This window comes from Calidris pugnax, unplaced genomic scaffold (assembly GCF_001431845.1).
Source record: "Calidris pugnax isolate Ruff unplaced genomic scaffold, ASM143184v1 scaffold220, whole genome shotgun sequence".
In the NCBI taxonomy this organism is placed as follows: Eukaryota; Metazoa; Chordata; class Aves; order Charadriiformes; family Scolopacidae; genus Calidris; species Calidris pugnax.
Window position 1 is genome coordinate 1526953 of NW_015090963.1, and position 13458 is coordinate 1540410.

Sequence of the window (13458 nt, forward strand, 5' to 3'; positions counted from 1 at the left end):
TTACTAACTGCTTGTATCTTAAATCTTCGCAGTAATGGCATTAACTTTTGTTACTTTCTTTGTATGCTTTCATTCTCTCTCTCCTCAGGCCATGGTAAGTGGAGCTAAAGACTATCCACCAACTCTTCACCAGAAACAAAAATTGTTTTACCTTATTTTCCCTCCACTTTTTCCTTTTTACTTTGAACCTGCAGTATTGCAGTGCATGTGTGTCCAGCACTCTGTCTTGCTCCATCACTGATGGAATGAACTTTTTCATTCCATCTTCAAACAGGATGAATCAGAGCATAAATGTAGATTTCTCTCAGGGTTTGATGATTTCAAAGCAGATGTTGCTGGCGTTAATTCCCATTTCTGCCTTCCTATAACTGCAGAAATCCTTTCTATGCTGTGCTGCAAAGGCACTGCCCTGTTCTGCCCAGGGCTGCAGAACATGTTGGCGTGATGTGAAAGAAGCAGTTTTGAGGGGAAAATGCTGTTCATTGTATTCAGTGATGGCCAATGAATGTGATACATCAGCACATTCAAACCTGTGCTCCCAACCCAGTCTTGTTGGGTTTTTAACCTGTTTATGTTTAACCATATCACTGTCATGTTTGGGCTGTTGTATCTCTGGTAAAACTGATGAAATAATCTCCTTTTGGCTATGAATGAAGTAAGATATAGAAGAGTGAGTCCTACGTAGTGGCCTTAGGCAATAGCAGAATTACCATTGCTACCAGAACGTGGAAGTGGAGATGTGAACCCAGGTTTCACTGACAGCTCTTACCAGAGAAACTAATACAAATTTACCAGAGTGAGACTGGTTGTCGGTAGATGGAAACAAGTTGGAGACCTTTCAAAGTATGCATTTGATGGTTCTGAGATGTGAGCTATCATTTAAGAATCCAATTTGAACGTAGTAGACTGCTGGTTTGGTGTGTGGGATGACAGTCCCCTTGGTCACATCTCTGGCCATGTAGTGCCAGTGCATTTCTGAATATTGGTGGTGAATAACAAACTTTCTTCCTTCTTAGTCACTGGTTCAGTCCCGGAAAGCCGGAATTACCTCAGCAATGGCCACTAGAACATCTCTCAAAGATGAAGAGCTGGTAAGTGGGAGGGTTGCTTGGCTCCTGTTAACTTTTAGTAAGCAAATTAAGGGAATGTGGCTCTCTGGGATGCAGAGCCAGCTTCACAGATGTCTAAAAATATAGATGCAAAGCTTCTTGTATCATTTGTTCAAAGAAACCAAACATGTAAAAACTAACATTTAATGTGTCAATATGATCCTGAAAAATTTAATCTTACCATTTTCTTCTCTGCTATCTGCCATGGGAGACAGTGTGTGAAACTTGCCTTATGCAAGATATCCCTCATCCACAAACCTTAATTCTTTTCTTCCAGCTCCTCCACTTTTTTAAATGCCTGGAGAAGCATTTTTGGAAGGGTGTCCTCTGCTGCTGCTTGTGAAAGTTTGATAAATTTGGCTGCCTCAGATGTGTAGATTTATTGCACTGCTCATGCCTTTTCCCTCAAAACGTGTGTGTTCACCACCAAAAATAGGTTTGCTCACCTTCCTGGATGTTGGCTGATGTGTGCTCTTGCCTTCCAGAAATCTCATGTCTACAAGAAGACCTTGCAAGCCTTAATTTACCCCATCTCTTGTACGACCCCTCACAACTTCGAAGTGTGGACAGCCACAACTCCCACCTACTGCTACGAATGTGAGGGGCTGCTGTGGGGCATCGCGCGGCAGGGAATGCGCTGTGGGGAATGTGGAGTCAAGTGCCATGAGAAGTGCCAAGACCTGCTCAACGCTGACTGCTTGCAGAGTGAGTAGTGGCCGGTGGAGCCTGCCCCTTCCAAAAATGTCATCAGAGCTTTCCTGAATGTAGAGGGGATGATACCTCCATGATCAGTGACGATGCATTTATTAAAACGACTGCATATTTTCTGAAAAGGTGCCAAACTTAACCCCATCGCCCTGTGGGCATGGGCAGCTCCACCTGATGCAGAAGAACTTTGCAACATTGCGCTTGATGTGCTGTGTTTAAAAGAAGGTTTAGTTCTTGACTATTTCACATCTATTTGGTTTTAAGCCATGTAATGCTTAATCTGTCAGCTCAGGTAGTGTATTTGCCAACATATCCTGCATGGTAGAGAGGCAGGGAGCTGGGTGAACAGGGTACTAGGCTAGATATTCTGATTTTCAGTCTGCCATGGTGCCCCAGACAGGTTGCTTGTTTTAGCCGTCAGCCTGTTTTACTGTTTGGAGCTGCAACTGGGTTCCTGCTTAGGGGACATAGTCCATGGATTTTGCTCAGATTCTCTGTACCACCTGCAGATTGGAGAGGCATTTTGTCTTTTTAACAGTAGGGTCTCATGGCTGAATCACTTCAGAGACTGGGATGAGCCAGCACAGATGATGGGTCAGATAGGAAGGTGTTATTTGAATTTAAGGGCAGTATTTCATCTTCTGAGTAGCATTTCTGTTGTGCAGAATTCAAAAACTAAGCCCCCTCTTCAAAGAATGCTCTTCAAAGAGCTGTGACGCTGCAGAATAGATGAGACCTTACACAAACATTGGAGTACTTTAAAAGGAATTTGAATAAAGGAGGGGGGGAGGCAGGGAGAAGGGAGAGAGAAAAAGTATTAATTTGGGCATCTGGCCTGGTCAGGTTATTTTTATTTGCTTTTAAAACTGTTTCTTGATTTGATCTCACATTTATGTTCCTGCTTGAGAAGAAAATATCTTGATCTAAATGGAATAGAAATTCCTGCCATATGTGTCAAATCTTGAGTAGGAAGGTGGGGCTGTTTCTCTTCACTCTTGCTTTGCTTGGCATTCCAGCGTGATGGACTAAGTCTGAGGAAAAAGAAAAGTTTGTGAGGTATAAACAGACTTAATGCAAATCCGTGTCAGTGATTATACGAATATAAAGTCAAAGCTTGTGTCTGCCTCAGGCTCTAGTTTGGGAAAGGCATAGGGGATGATCCAGCAGGGGATACCACTGAATCTTAGGTCACTTGTTTTTCTTATGGCTTAACTTTGTACCCCAAATAGACATTGTTTATGCTTGTATTTTTGATGCGTGCAAAATTTTAAGTAATTTATAGTTAGGATTGGGGCTTTCTGCAGTGGCTTATTTATCAGACACAGCTGATACCAGTGAAACATCTCTGTTCCTCCTCAGTCACTCAGCGTTTCTGGATTGGTCTTTACAGTTTATAGCATTCAAGGAATCACATCATTGACACCTTGGCTTTGTTGCAACCAGTTTGTGACTAATCAAAGAGCTGCTGTGTTGCAGTTGGAGAATGCAGTTAAGCCATAATTCAGTTTCTGTCAAAACCTGATGTAGAGGGTCAGTTAGGCTCAGGAAAACTTTGTTTGCTTCTGAAGTTCACCAGAACCCTCTATTATCTGGTGATTTTTCAGTATTTGAGATGAAAAGCTGCTGATGCGCACGTCCAGGCTTGATTCAGTGTGTCCAAGATGTTCTAACATTGCACAGGAGTTGTGTTATCTCACTATGGGGAGAACAATATGCAGAGCAGAGGAAAGTTAGGTGCGCACCAGCAACGGCAAGGAAACAGGCACAAAGCTGTTGTAGAGAGCAGAGGTCATCACGAAGTTGAAAACAATAGAAAGAATGCTAAATTTCAGAAATAGTGAATGACTAAGAGGAATTATATTGCTGGAGAGGGCAGCTGTGGCTATCCATGTTCAAGAAGGAAGACTTCAGACTGGGATGGGGACTGAAGGGAGTTCAGTGGTAAGGGGGAAAATACGAGAATGTCCTGAGAGAAGCTGGTATGAGTTTGTTAATCGTTCAAAAGAGAGGCTTGGCAGTGTGGGGCAGGAACGACGCTGTTTCAAAAAAAAAGAAAAAATAGCCATACTAAGTCTATCCCAATAGAATGTTTCTAACATGATGCTGTAGAGCCCAAGGTGGAGCTGTAAGACATGTGCGTGTAGAGCTCCTGTGGCCCTGGTTGGCTCTTGCAGCTATCCATGGCTTAAAGCTTTTCAGAGCAGTAGATGCTATGTTTAATAGCTGGCAGTGATGGCTCGGTGAATTGATTTAATCCTTGTTTGAACCTGTTTATGCCTGAACTATGTTGGGGAAGAGGGAGATAAGCAGCAGGGAGGAAGACGGTCTGCTTAAGCTTACTGTTTACAGAAGGAAAAATGGAGTAAATTTGCTGTAAGAAAATTAAAGGTGGAAGTAGAAGACAGCTTCAGTGATGAGAACCAGGAGTCTCTGGAACAGCATCTGAAGAATAACTATGGGAACAGGTTTTGTAATCTCTGGTTGGAATTAAATTTAAGCAATGGGCTGTGGGATGTGATGATGGCAATAGTCTGTACTTTTCTATGGAATGGAAGCCACAACTGGAAATTACTCCACTTTTCATATGGCAAAGCATTAGATAAGAGCGTTTTATTCAGGGAATTGCAGATGTTTGCTTTGCACGTTCCTTTAAAAGTGTATACACGAGGTACTTCAGCATGCAGAGTTAAAGAACAGAGAGGAAACAACTGAGAGTACTCCATGTTTCACAAATAGGCTTGTGAAGCCTGTATAAAGGTAAAACCCAACCAAACAAAAACATTACTAGCTACTGAGTTATTTGAAAGCTGCCCAGCATCAGAACAGGGAAGATACAGAGACTGTCAGCCAGGATTCTGTGGAGGTACCCAGTGTGAGTAATAGAAAACTGAAAATGGCAATAGTGGAATTAAAAGACACAAGACGCAGAGGAAAGATAGTGCTGAAAGATTAAGAAGATGGTGAGGCCAATATGTGGATGTGCTGCTGGGTTGGGAAAACAAATTATATCAGTACTAAAAATCTAATAACAGACTTTTTCATACAGCTGTGTTCTTTGCTTTGCAATGTTCATGCTAAGATCCTTCTCACTGGAATCCACCAGGCCAGAAAATATGGAAGAATTAAATTAATTCTTATAAGTGTTTGAAGAGGAATGAGAAAATGGAGTTTCTGGAGGACAAACAATGGTTTAGAGATCCAATAAATTCCAGACAGAACTTCCCTGTGTACTGAACTCAGGAGAGGTTTCTTGCTAACAGAAGTTTTATTGTTGCTGCCAGTAAAAAAACCCAACATTCTCAGGACATATCTTCACTTAGGTCCATTTAAGTCTTCCAGAAAATGTTACATTGCAGTAAAATGAATTTTCAGGCTGGTAACAAATACAATTCTATTGATTATACCCTGATGCCTCAGGATGTATCTTCACTTCAGTCTGTGCAAGTCTTCCAGAAGATGTTGCATTGAGTAAAATGGATTTTAAGGCTGGTCACAAATACAGTTCCATGGCCTATGCCTTGAAATTTTGGGAAATCTGGGATTTTGATTCCTTAGACTCAGAATGTGCTGTTTATTCATATTCTGTCCTTCATTGCTTTTCTGTGGGAAATTAAAGGATCTCTTTCCTCAAGTCTGTTAGAATTAAGTTTTATTATTTCTGCCGAGGTTTTTTTTCTTACTCAGGTTCTTAAAAATATAGAGGGTAAATGATACAGTCAACAAATGTGTGGGACTGCAGTAAGGAAATACTCAAATTTAATAATGCTTTGTTGCAATCTGAAACAAAATCCATTTGCAGGCTGGTTCAGGAGGGCTGTTCCATGAATTGGCACAGTGCAGTAAACTGGAATCAGTTGTGGCATGTGTACTGCAGCCATCTGGTTTATGGCTCTGTTGGCACCAGGTTGTTTGTCTGAGAGGATGTTTCTCTATTGTAGGTACTTAGAAGATATTACTCTGATGATGGGGTGCTTACCTTTTTATCATAAGCTCATAAATACTTGCTCAAGGGAGGATGCTCTCTTGTTAGCCTCCTGTTATTCTTGAAAGTACTTGAAATCTCTGCTGCATGGGTACATTTCCTTTCTTACTTGGCTGAAAATGGTTGGAGGGATGTTCTTAAAAATCCCTGTAGCAGGCAAAGCTTTGGGAAAAAGAGAGCTTTTATCTCTTGCCCTGAGCACTGGTGTAGTACTAATAAAAATACAACAGGTTGGGCAACGTTGGTATCAAAGGAAGAGTAAAGCTGAGGATGAATGTGTAGGATACCAAGGAACAGTTGCAGAGTAGTAAGAAGGATTATGAGTAGGGTGGCAGTGAAGGACGTTATGCTAGCAAGATCCTATTGGAAGGGGCCTGTACAGTTCTAGGCCGGCATTTGAAAAGCCATAGTAACTTGCTTCTGCAAGTGTATCTTGGGTGGTTTTTTGGTTTTTGGGTTTTTTTTCACCAGGTTCTGGGTGTTTTGTTTTGGTTTTTTTGTAGTGATGCTAATCTAGTCCTTGGTAAATTACAGTTAAACCTGAGAAAAGAAATTGTCCTGGGATATCAGAACCTGGTCCTCTGGCAGTGTTGAAAGGAAATGAGGCCTCAAGCTTCAGCCTACATTTGAACACGAAATCTCTGTTGTGAGTGTAATTAGCCATGTGTCTGTTAGTGCTTCTTTGGCAACAAATGTTGGAGAACTTCACATGAACTATTAGGACTGCATTACTGAGTGCTCTGCTTTTGGTGCTGTTTTGGCTCCTGAGTTTATGGTTTGCCTGTGGATTTGTTCAGTTCTGCTTGACTCAGGATGTTTGTAGCTTTTTGGATAAGAAACATGTGTGTTGCACACCAAATTCAGAGATTGCAGTCCAGAGGCTGGCTCAGTGAGTGGACTGTTAGTGAGACCAATTAAGTCACTCGTGATAATCATCTTGGCTTCTAGGTTGAATGATGATTAGGCATTATGGAGATGAACACTTGTTTGCTCCCAGAATCCTATGTAGGAAAATATTTGCACAGAAGGAGGAAGGATACCTTTATTTGAAACTTGAATATCTATTTTAAGTTTCAGGAATATATAATTTCTAAGCATTATCCGCCTACTGAACAGCTGTCTTCTATCCTGCCAATGTTGCTTTCTTGACTTTTTCCTGTTAAAGCATAGGATAACAGCACTGGTGGTTTACTAATAGCTGTATCAATACAATTCCCAATATAGACATATTTGCTTTCTGTTTCCAGTCATAAATTGACTCATAATTCAGTCCTAGAGAGGAAGAGAGAAGAAAATCCCAGTACTGTTTGCAGGATACTGTGCACAGTACTTGTACATTCCTGTGCCTTCCTATTGCCATTTATAGGACTACTTGAAACGCAGATCCACTGGCCAAAATCTTATTTTTGCAACTGAATCAATACTGTCCAAGTTCAATGGCAGGAAAATCACCCTCTGCTGTCCAGTATAATGACATGCTTTGGGTTATATCACATACATTATAGGTAATTAATCACCCAATGGTGATTTGGAAACTCTGGTGGTTTTGTACCAACAAGCAGGTGTTAAAATTAAGAAAGAGCGTGTTGTTGAATCAGAGTCTGTATTGTTAAATAAGGGTTTTGTACCAACAAGCAGGTGTTAAAATTAAGAAAGAGCGTGTTGTTGAGTCACATTCCATATTGTTAAATAAGGTATCTGATTCTGGCTTTTGCACTGCAGTTCAGGTGCAACCTTTGCAGGGAGAGAGCGAGCTTTCCCAGAGAAGGAATGATGGAGCCTTCTTACCTGGGCAAATTATCTGGGCAGATCCAGAGAGCGGCATGGATGGAGGGGAGGTTTGTCTGAAAGTCAGAAAGCAGAGCCAAGCCTTAGAGGTGACAAAAGAGGAGGCTCTCTTGGTGTCTATGTGACATAGCTTACACATCCTGCAACCCAGGATACCCTGGACTGCTGCTAGCCTTGCAGAGGGATAAATGACCCCACTATGCAAGGTCTCTGGAAGAGGTGGGGATGCTAAATATGTTTTTAACTAGAATTCTTCCATTTGTCCAAGTTTGCATTCTAAAGCATCATTTGATGCTCCTGGAATGCTTGCATTAAGGCAAAGATGCAGACCATGCCACTTCATTCCAGAACTGTGATAACTCTTGCCCCATCTCAGTGGGGAACAGTGAAACATTTATATTTACAAGCTGCCTAGCTGGTATTTTTTTTTTTTTTAGAAAATGGTTCTGAAATAGAGCACTCCACTTATGCACAACACGAACTGTTAACGTTTGAATTAGCTTCTTAATTTCCTTAAAGCTAGAAAGGGTCAGGGCAGGGTTGGATTTCTTTGGATCGCAACAGATTTCAGAATTCCAGCTAGGAAAGGCAAATTGTTCAGCTTGGCATTTCCCAGTTTGCCAACAATTTTCTGTAGCTCTGCATATACAGCATAGAGTCCACCTCCATCCCCAGAAGACCTAGTTCTGTTAAAGCTGAATAGCACTTCTTCTGTGAAGTTCAAAGTATAGCCCCTGGGATCATTTCAGTTTCTTATTCCTTTAATAAATGTTGGGTCTGTGGCTGGATGATTGCCTGATGCAAGACATCACTTTGGGTGGTGCTAGTTCTTCATCACCAGTGAGTAGAGACAGCAGGGACAGAGTAATTAATTCCAGTATTTTGATTTCATTTCATCTTAAGCCAACAATAGAGAACTCTGGGGCAGATACGTTTTATTGTACTAAATGAAATACTGAACATCAAGCCTGTAGCAAGTAAAATGAAAAAAATAATTATCAGGTAATGCAGAGTTATGGCTTGTTTTATACGCAGGTCTTTAATAGCATGCCTTGGTATGCAGTGTCCTTAATGAACTTCTGAAACTTCAGCAGTCACAGTCTGTTCCAAACTGTTTTTTTTTTTTTCTTTTTTCTTTTTGGTTGGATAGTGGAAGTTATAATTGAGTTTTGTTTCTTTATTGAAGTGAATTTAGTAACGGTGAAAGGTGTAAGATTGAAGGCTCTAGAAATGGATGTCTTCAGGCAGTGTTAGTCACTTGGCACCCTGTCGAGCCTGCTAACAAGGTTGCCTGTTATGTTGTACTGCTGGGGGTCCTTTATGTGTCTGTGTTCATAGAACTTTATTCAGATTTGGACACTACCTGCTGAAACTGTTTCATATGCAAAAGTGTAATGCCATATATTAAAGGTGCTCCAGATACCTTACTTGCCCGCTTCTTCCAGAAGAAAACAGTTTCATGTATCTTTGTGATTGATGGCTCCCTTTGCAAATACGTGCACCTGCTTTAATGCATATTTTTAAGGTAATTTAATATTTGGTGGATACCTGAATGAAGATCATTTTTCTATGACAAAGGTTGCTTTAATTAAACTATCGCAGAAAAGAAAAACAAGCAAAAGGTTATTAAGCTAAACACAAATACTATGATTGAATGCGTTTGTGGGACTTCTGTACTGGTTTAACTTAATCTGATATAAGATCATAACTTGAGATCACTGCAGACTGCAGGTAGAGAGACAGTGTGCAGTCTTGGGTTCCTGCTTTTCATTTCACACCCTGGTTTCTCTGCCCTGCTATCTCATGTTGGTGCTTTCGTTAAAGCATGCCTCACATCTGACACAGTAGTCAGTGGCTGGATTTTGAGAGTAAACATGACTGTCAAAATTGTGTAGGGAGTAGCTGGTTGTGGGAGCATTTTTATTTCATAGTTATGTGAACTTTTAAATTTCAGAAGATGTATGCAAGTGACCAGAGGCTTTCTTTTTACAGTTACAGTTAAATACCTGTGTAGTACAAACACCTACAACTGGATCTTGTGATTCCAGCTGCTAGATACTCTGCTACTGTCCCATACCTACCATGGCCCAAGTTTTTAACTATTGGATTTGCTGCCTTATAGGTATTTTTTGTAGTTACTATGCCTATGCAATTCTAAGAATGGATTATTTAAGTTGTGTCCTTAGAACCTGATAATATAAAGTGGGATCCAGAGAGGCACTTTGGACGCCTCTGGCTGGATGCCTCATCCAGGCAGGGTGGTTCCTGGCAGAAGAATGGGACATAGATTGTGCAGGGACTCTGCTGAATGGGGAGTCCTGGGGCACTCATCAGTAGAAAATGCTGACCATGTTGGCCCATCTGAACTTCTGCTCTTCTGTGTCTTCTGGTTTCAGCTGAAATAGAGATAGTTTCCCTTCTAGTGGTTGCTGTGTTTCAGATTTGGTATGAAAGGAATGTCAATAATTCATATTGCTTTCCTTGTTGTTGGGTGATGTTTATACTAGACAAGGACTTTTTCCAGCTTCCCATAGAAGCTGAAAGGGACAGAACAACAGAATGGCCAATGGAATATAATGTGCCATAGATGTCATGCTCAGAGCATAAGTGGCAGTTGGCTGGGAGGTAGGAATCCACCGTCACTTCTTAGGGAGGGCTGAGCAATGAGTTCACCAGGTGGCTTGTGTTGTGTTACTTTATCTGTATTACTTTATCTCATATATTCTTTTACCATTATTATTATTATTATTGCTATCGTTTTCCTTTCACTGTTACTGTACTGTTAAACTGCCCTTATCTCAACCCCTGGGTTTTTTTTTCCCCCTTTCCTTTTCTCCTTTTTTTCTGTCTCTTCCTTGCCCTTCTAGGGAGGAAGAGGGAAAACTATGCAAGCAGCTGCATGGTCTTAGCTGCCAGCTGGGGTTAAACCATGACACCGTGTTGCAGGGGTGCAGCACTGAGACAAGCTCTAGATACTCTTTGTAATGGAGTTACTGCATCCTCCTCTTAGCAATTGCCCAACCAGGGATTTCAGAGCAAGGTGATGAGAGGAGGGGACATGAAGATATATGCTGTTAGGAGTAAGAAGCTCATTTCTGGGTCTTCCTTAGCTGCAGGGGTATTGAGCTAAAGCCTGTTGTGGAGAACAACCTGGTCTCAGATGATAAAGGAGTCTCAACTCTCCCCTTCTATTATCCCTTTCCAGCTCTGAGTGGTCCAGATTCTCCTGTGTGCGTGTTGAAATGGGGGTGGAGAGTCTGACTGTAAAAGTCAATAGCAAGAGCCATCATGTGGAACATATCTCATGGCTTTGATCCTGTTGTCCAGATTCAGTGAAATGTGAATTTGTGCTTGTCTGTTTCTGATGAGCTTTGTGTACTTCATGGTGCACAGGAGCAGCGGAAAAGAGCTCAAAGCATGGAGCTGAAGACAGAACCCAGAATTTCATCATGGCCATGAAGGATCGCATGAAAATCCGGGAGCGGAACAAGCCAGAGATCTTTGACTTGATCAGAGATGTGTTCTGTGAGAGCAAATTGACACATGCTCAGCAGATGAAGACAGTGAAGCAGAGCGTGCTTGATGGCACCTCAAAATGGTCAGCAAAGATCACGATCACAGGTGAGTGAGGGAGACATGGATTCTCTTGGCCTTGCTTGGAAGCCCGAGGTAAGAGAGAATTGGTGTGAAGCTATAGAGAATGGAGAGGAAAGGCTTCTCTGTCGTGTGTCTCTTTCTGCTCAGTGTAGAGGTAGCAGGTAGAGATACTCCTGCACGAAGCTGTGAGGCTCATCAGAGAGCTTTCATGAGTGATATCCCTGTTCCTCTGGCCATTCTGAGCTGCTGCTTCACATGGTGTGCAGACGCATTGTCTTATTGCATGGTGGTGGTAACCTTTCTCTTTTCTTTCCAGTGGTGTGTGCTCAGGGTCTGCAGGCCAAAGACAAGACCGGGTCCAGCGATCCATACGTAACCGTTCAAGTGGGTAAAACAAAGAAGAGGACAAAAACGATTTTTGGGAATCTGAACCCTGTTTGGGAAGAGAAGTTTTACTTGTAAGTACTCTTACAAGGACTCTCAGCCCCATTTTGCCCCGTTGTATAGTCTGTGCTTCATCAGCTCTGTCTTCTCTGTCAGCGTGCGTTCCCAACACCACCTGTAATGTGTTTCTCCCCAGCCTTGTCTGTGTGTGTCTGGAGGGTTGAAGTCTTTAACATTGTATGTAGTGCCCACCTGTCCATTGCATCTCTCTTAATTGTGTGTGTATAAATTGCCTGCTCTGTGAACATGTTTATATTGATGCTTCTAGGGAAAGCTAAACAGGAAGGAAAATCTTGAACTCAGCGACTTTTATTCCTGGCTAATAGACATACTTTCAAAATCCTTTGTAATATGAAAGAGTAAAGTTTATATAGAAGACTAAGCAAACTTCCCATGACCTACTACTGGTGTTTGACCAACAAAGGTTAAAGGTAGTTAGTTGTCTGTCACTTGTCTGTGACACTACCAGTTTCCCTTTTCAGTTCTGGAAAATCAATGTAACAATAAAGCATGGGATTATCTGCTTTCAAGATGAGCAATGCATCCATGTCTGAAATGAAAGCAAAGGCTGGAGGCACAATTCTTTAGAAATCAACTACTCTCAGAAGGCTGAAGAATGTATTGTTCCATCCTGCTGTTATTGAATAAGTAAACAGTACCCTCAGTTTATCATTGAACATGTTACAAAACAAAATGGAGACATGAAATCCACCAAGCAGTGTCTTCTGAAGATTTTAAATTATCTCATTCAACCTCAAGCATCTCTATTTCCTAGAATGTGTAAGGTCTTCCCTGGTACCTCCTCTTCCTTTCCTTTTTTTTTCCTTCCCTCTTTTTTCCTTAACTGCTTGAGGGGAGCTCTCTCTGTAAACTGAAATTTGTGTTTTAAAATCAGCCCAGCTTTGTCTTTACAGTGCACAGAACAAACAAAATTATTTTTGAAGCAGTTTTGTGCCACTCATTAATGTCAGAAAAATCTTGGTGCTATTTTGAGCAAGTAAGCCCTTGGCTTTTTTCTTAGTTTAATCCAAGGTAACATTACTGCTTGGTAAGTAGTAAGTATGCTTAGGTGCCATTTGGATAACTCTAGTCACAATAGCAATAAGTCTATGTGGGAGCCTTAAGGACCTTGATTTACCATGCCAAGTAGTTACCATGGTATTTGCAGTGTGTTCCCTTCTAATTTTAGGAGCTTCGACAACTGTGTTTAAAGATAGATAGCGCAACATGATAAATGTCACAGTTTTAACGGTACACTGTTTAGATTTTATCACCATGTCTGTGATTCAGCAGATAATATGCTTTTTGGGCATAAGAGTTGGTGCTACTTTCTATCTTACCTATGTCTCAGTGGTTGTTTTAATTGCCTTGGAATAGGAAGGGGAGATGAAGGAAATGAGTAGATCGATGGCAGGAGAGCGTTCAGCACTGGAATCAATGTGTCGTTTCATTAGTAGAAGTCAAAGCTCTTCTGCTGGATGAGGAGGGGGTCATTTGGAAGTGTATGCAGCACTGGTCTTTTACATGCCCATCTTCATTTTTTGCATTTAGAGATCTTGTTTTCAGTTTACAAATCTTAAAATTTCTGAAATTCTTTACCCCGTAATCAAATAGAGATTTAAATCAATGTATGCAGGCCAAAAATACCCATTACATACCAAGATTTTTTAGAAGACATTGTCAGGACAATCAAGAGGTAGTCAAATTTGAAAGATTGGGTTGTATGTCTTTGTTTCTTAGAATGAAGTTAATTTGTTACAGTGGGAGAAAGGTGTGCTGGTAGTTATTGCACACCTAGCTTGCAGCAGACATATGAACAGCTTGGTTTTC

The 13458-nt window shown here is 41.2% G+C and overlaps 1 protein-coding gene across 1 annotated transcript in view; it reads left to right on the forward strand.

The window, feature by feature from the left end:
- The window catches only part of UNC13B (unc-13 homolog B (C. elegans)), a 209670-nt gene that overhangs the window by 124341 nt on the left and 71871 nt on the right, over positions 1–13458 (forward strand). Inside the window, exons 13-17 of the mRNA XM_014952451.1 lie at positions 89–94; positions 1017–1091; positions 1595–1814; positions 10981–11208; positions 11501–11642. Of these exons, the coding sequence (XP_014807937.1) occupies positions 89–94; positions 1017–1091; positions 1595–1814; positions 10981–11208; positions 11501–11642 (671 nt within the window). The remainder of the gene's footprint in view (positions 1–88; positions 95–1016; positions 1092–1594; positions 1815–10980; positions 11209–11500; positions 11643–13458) is intronic.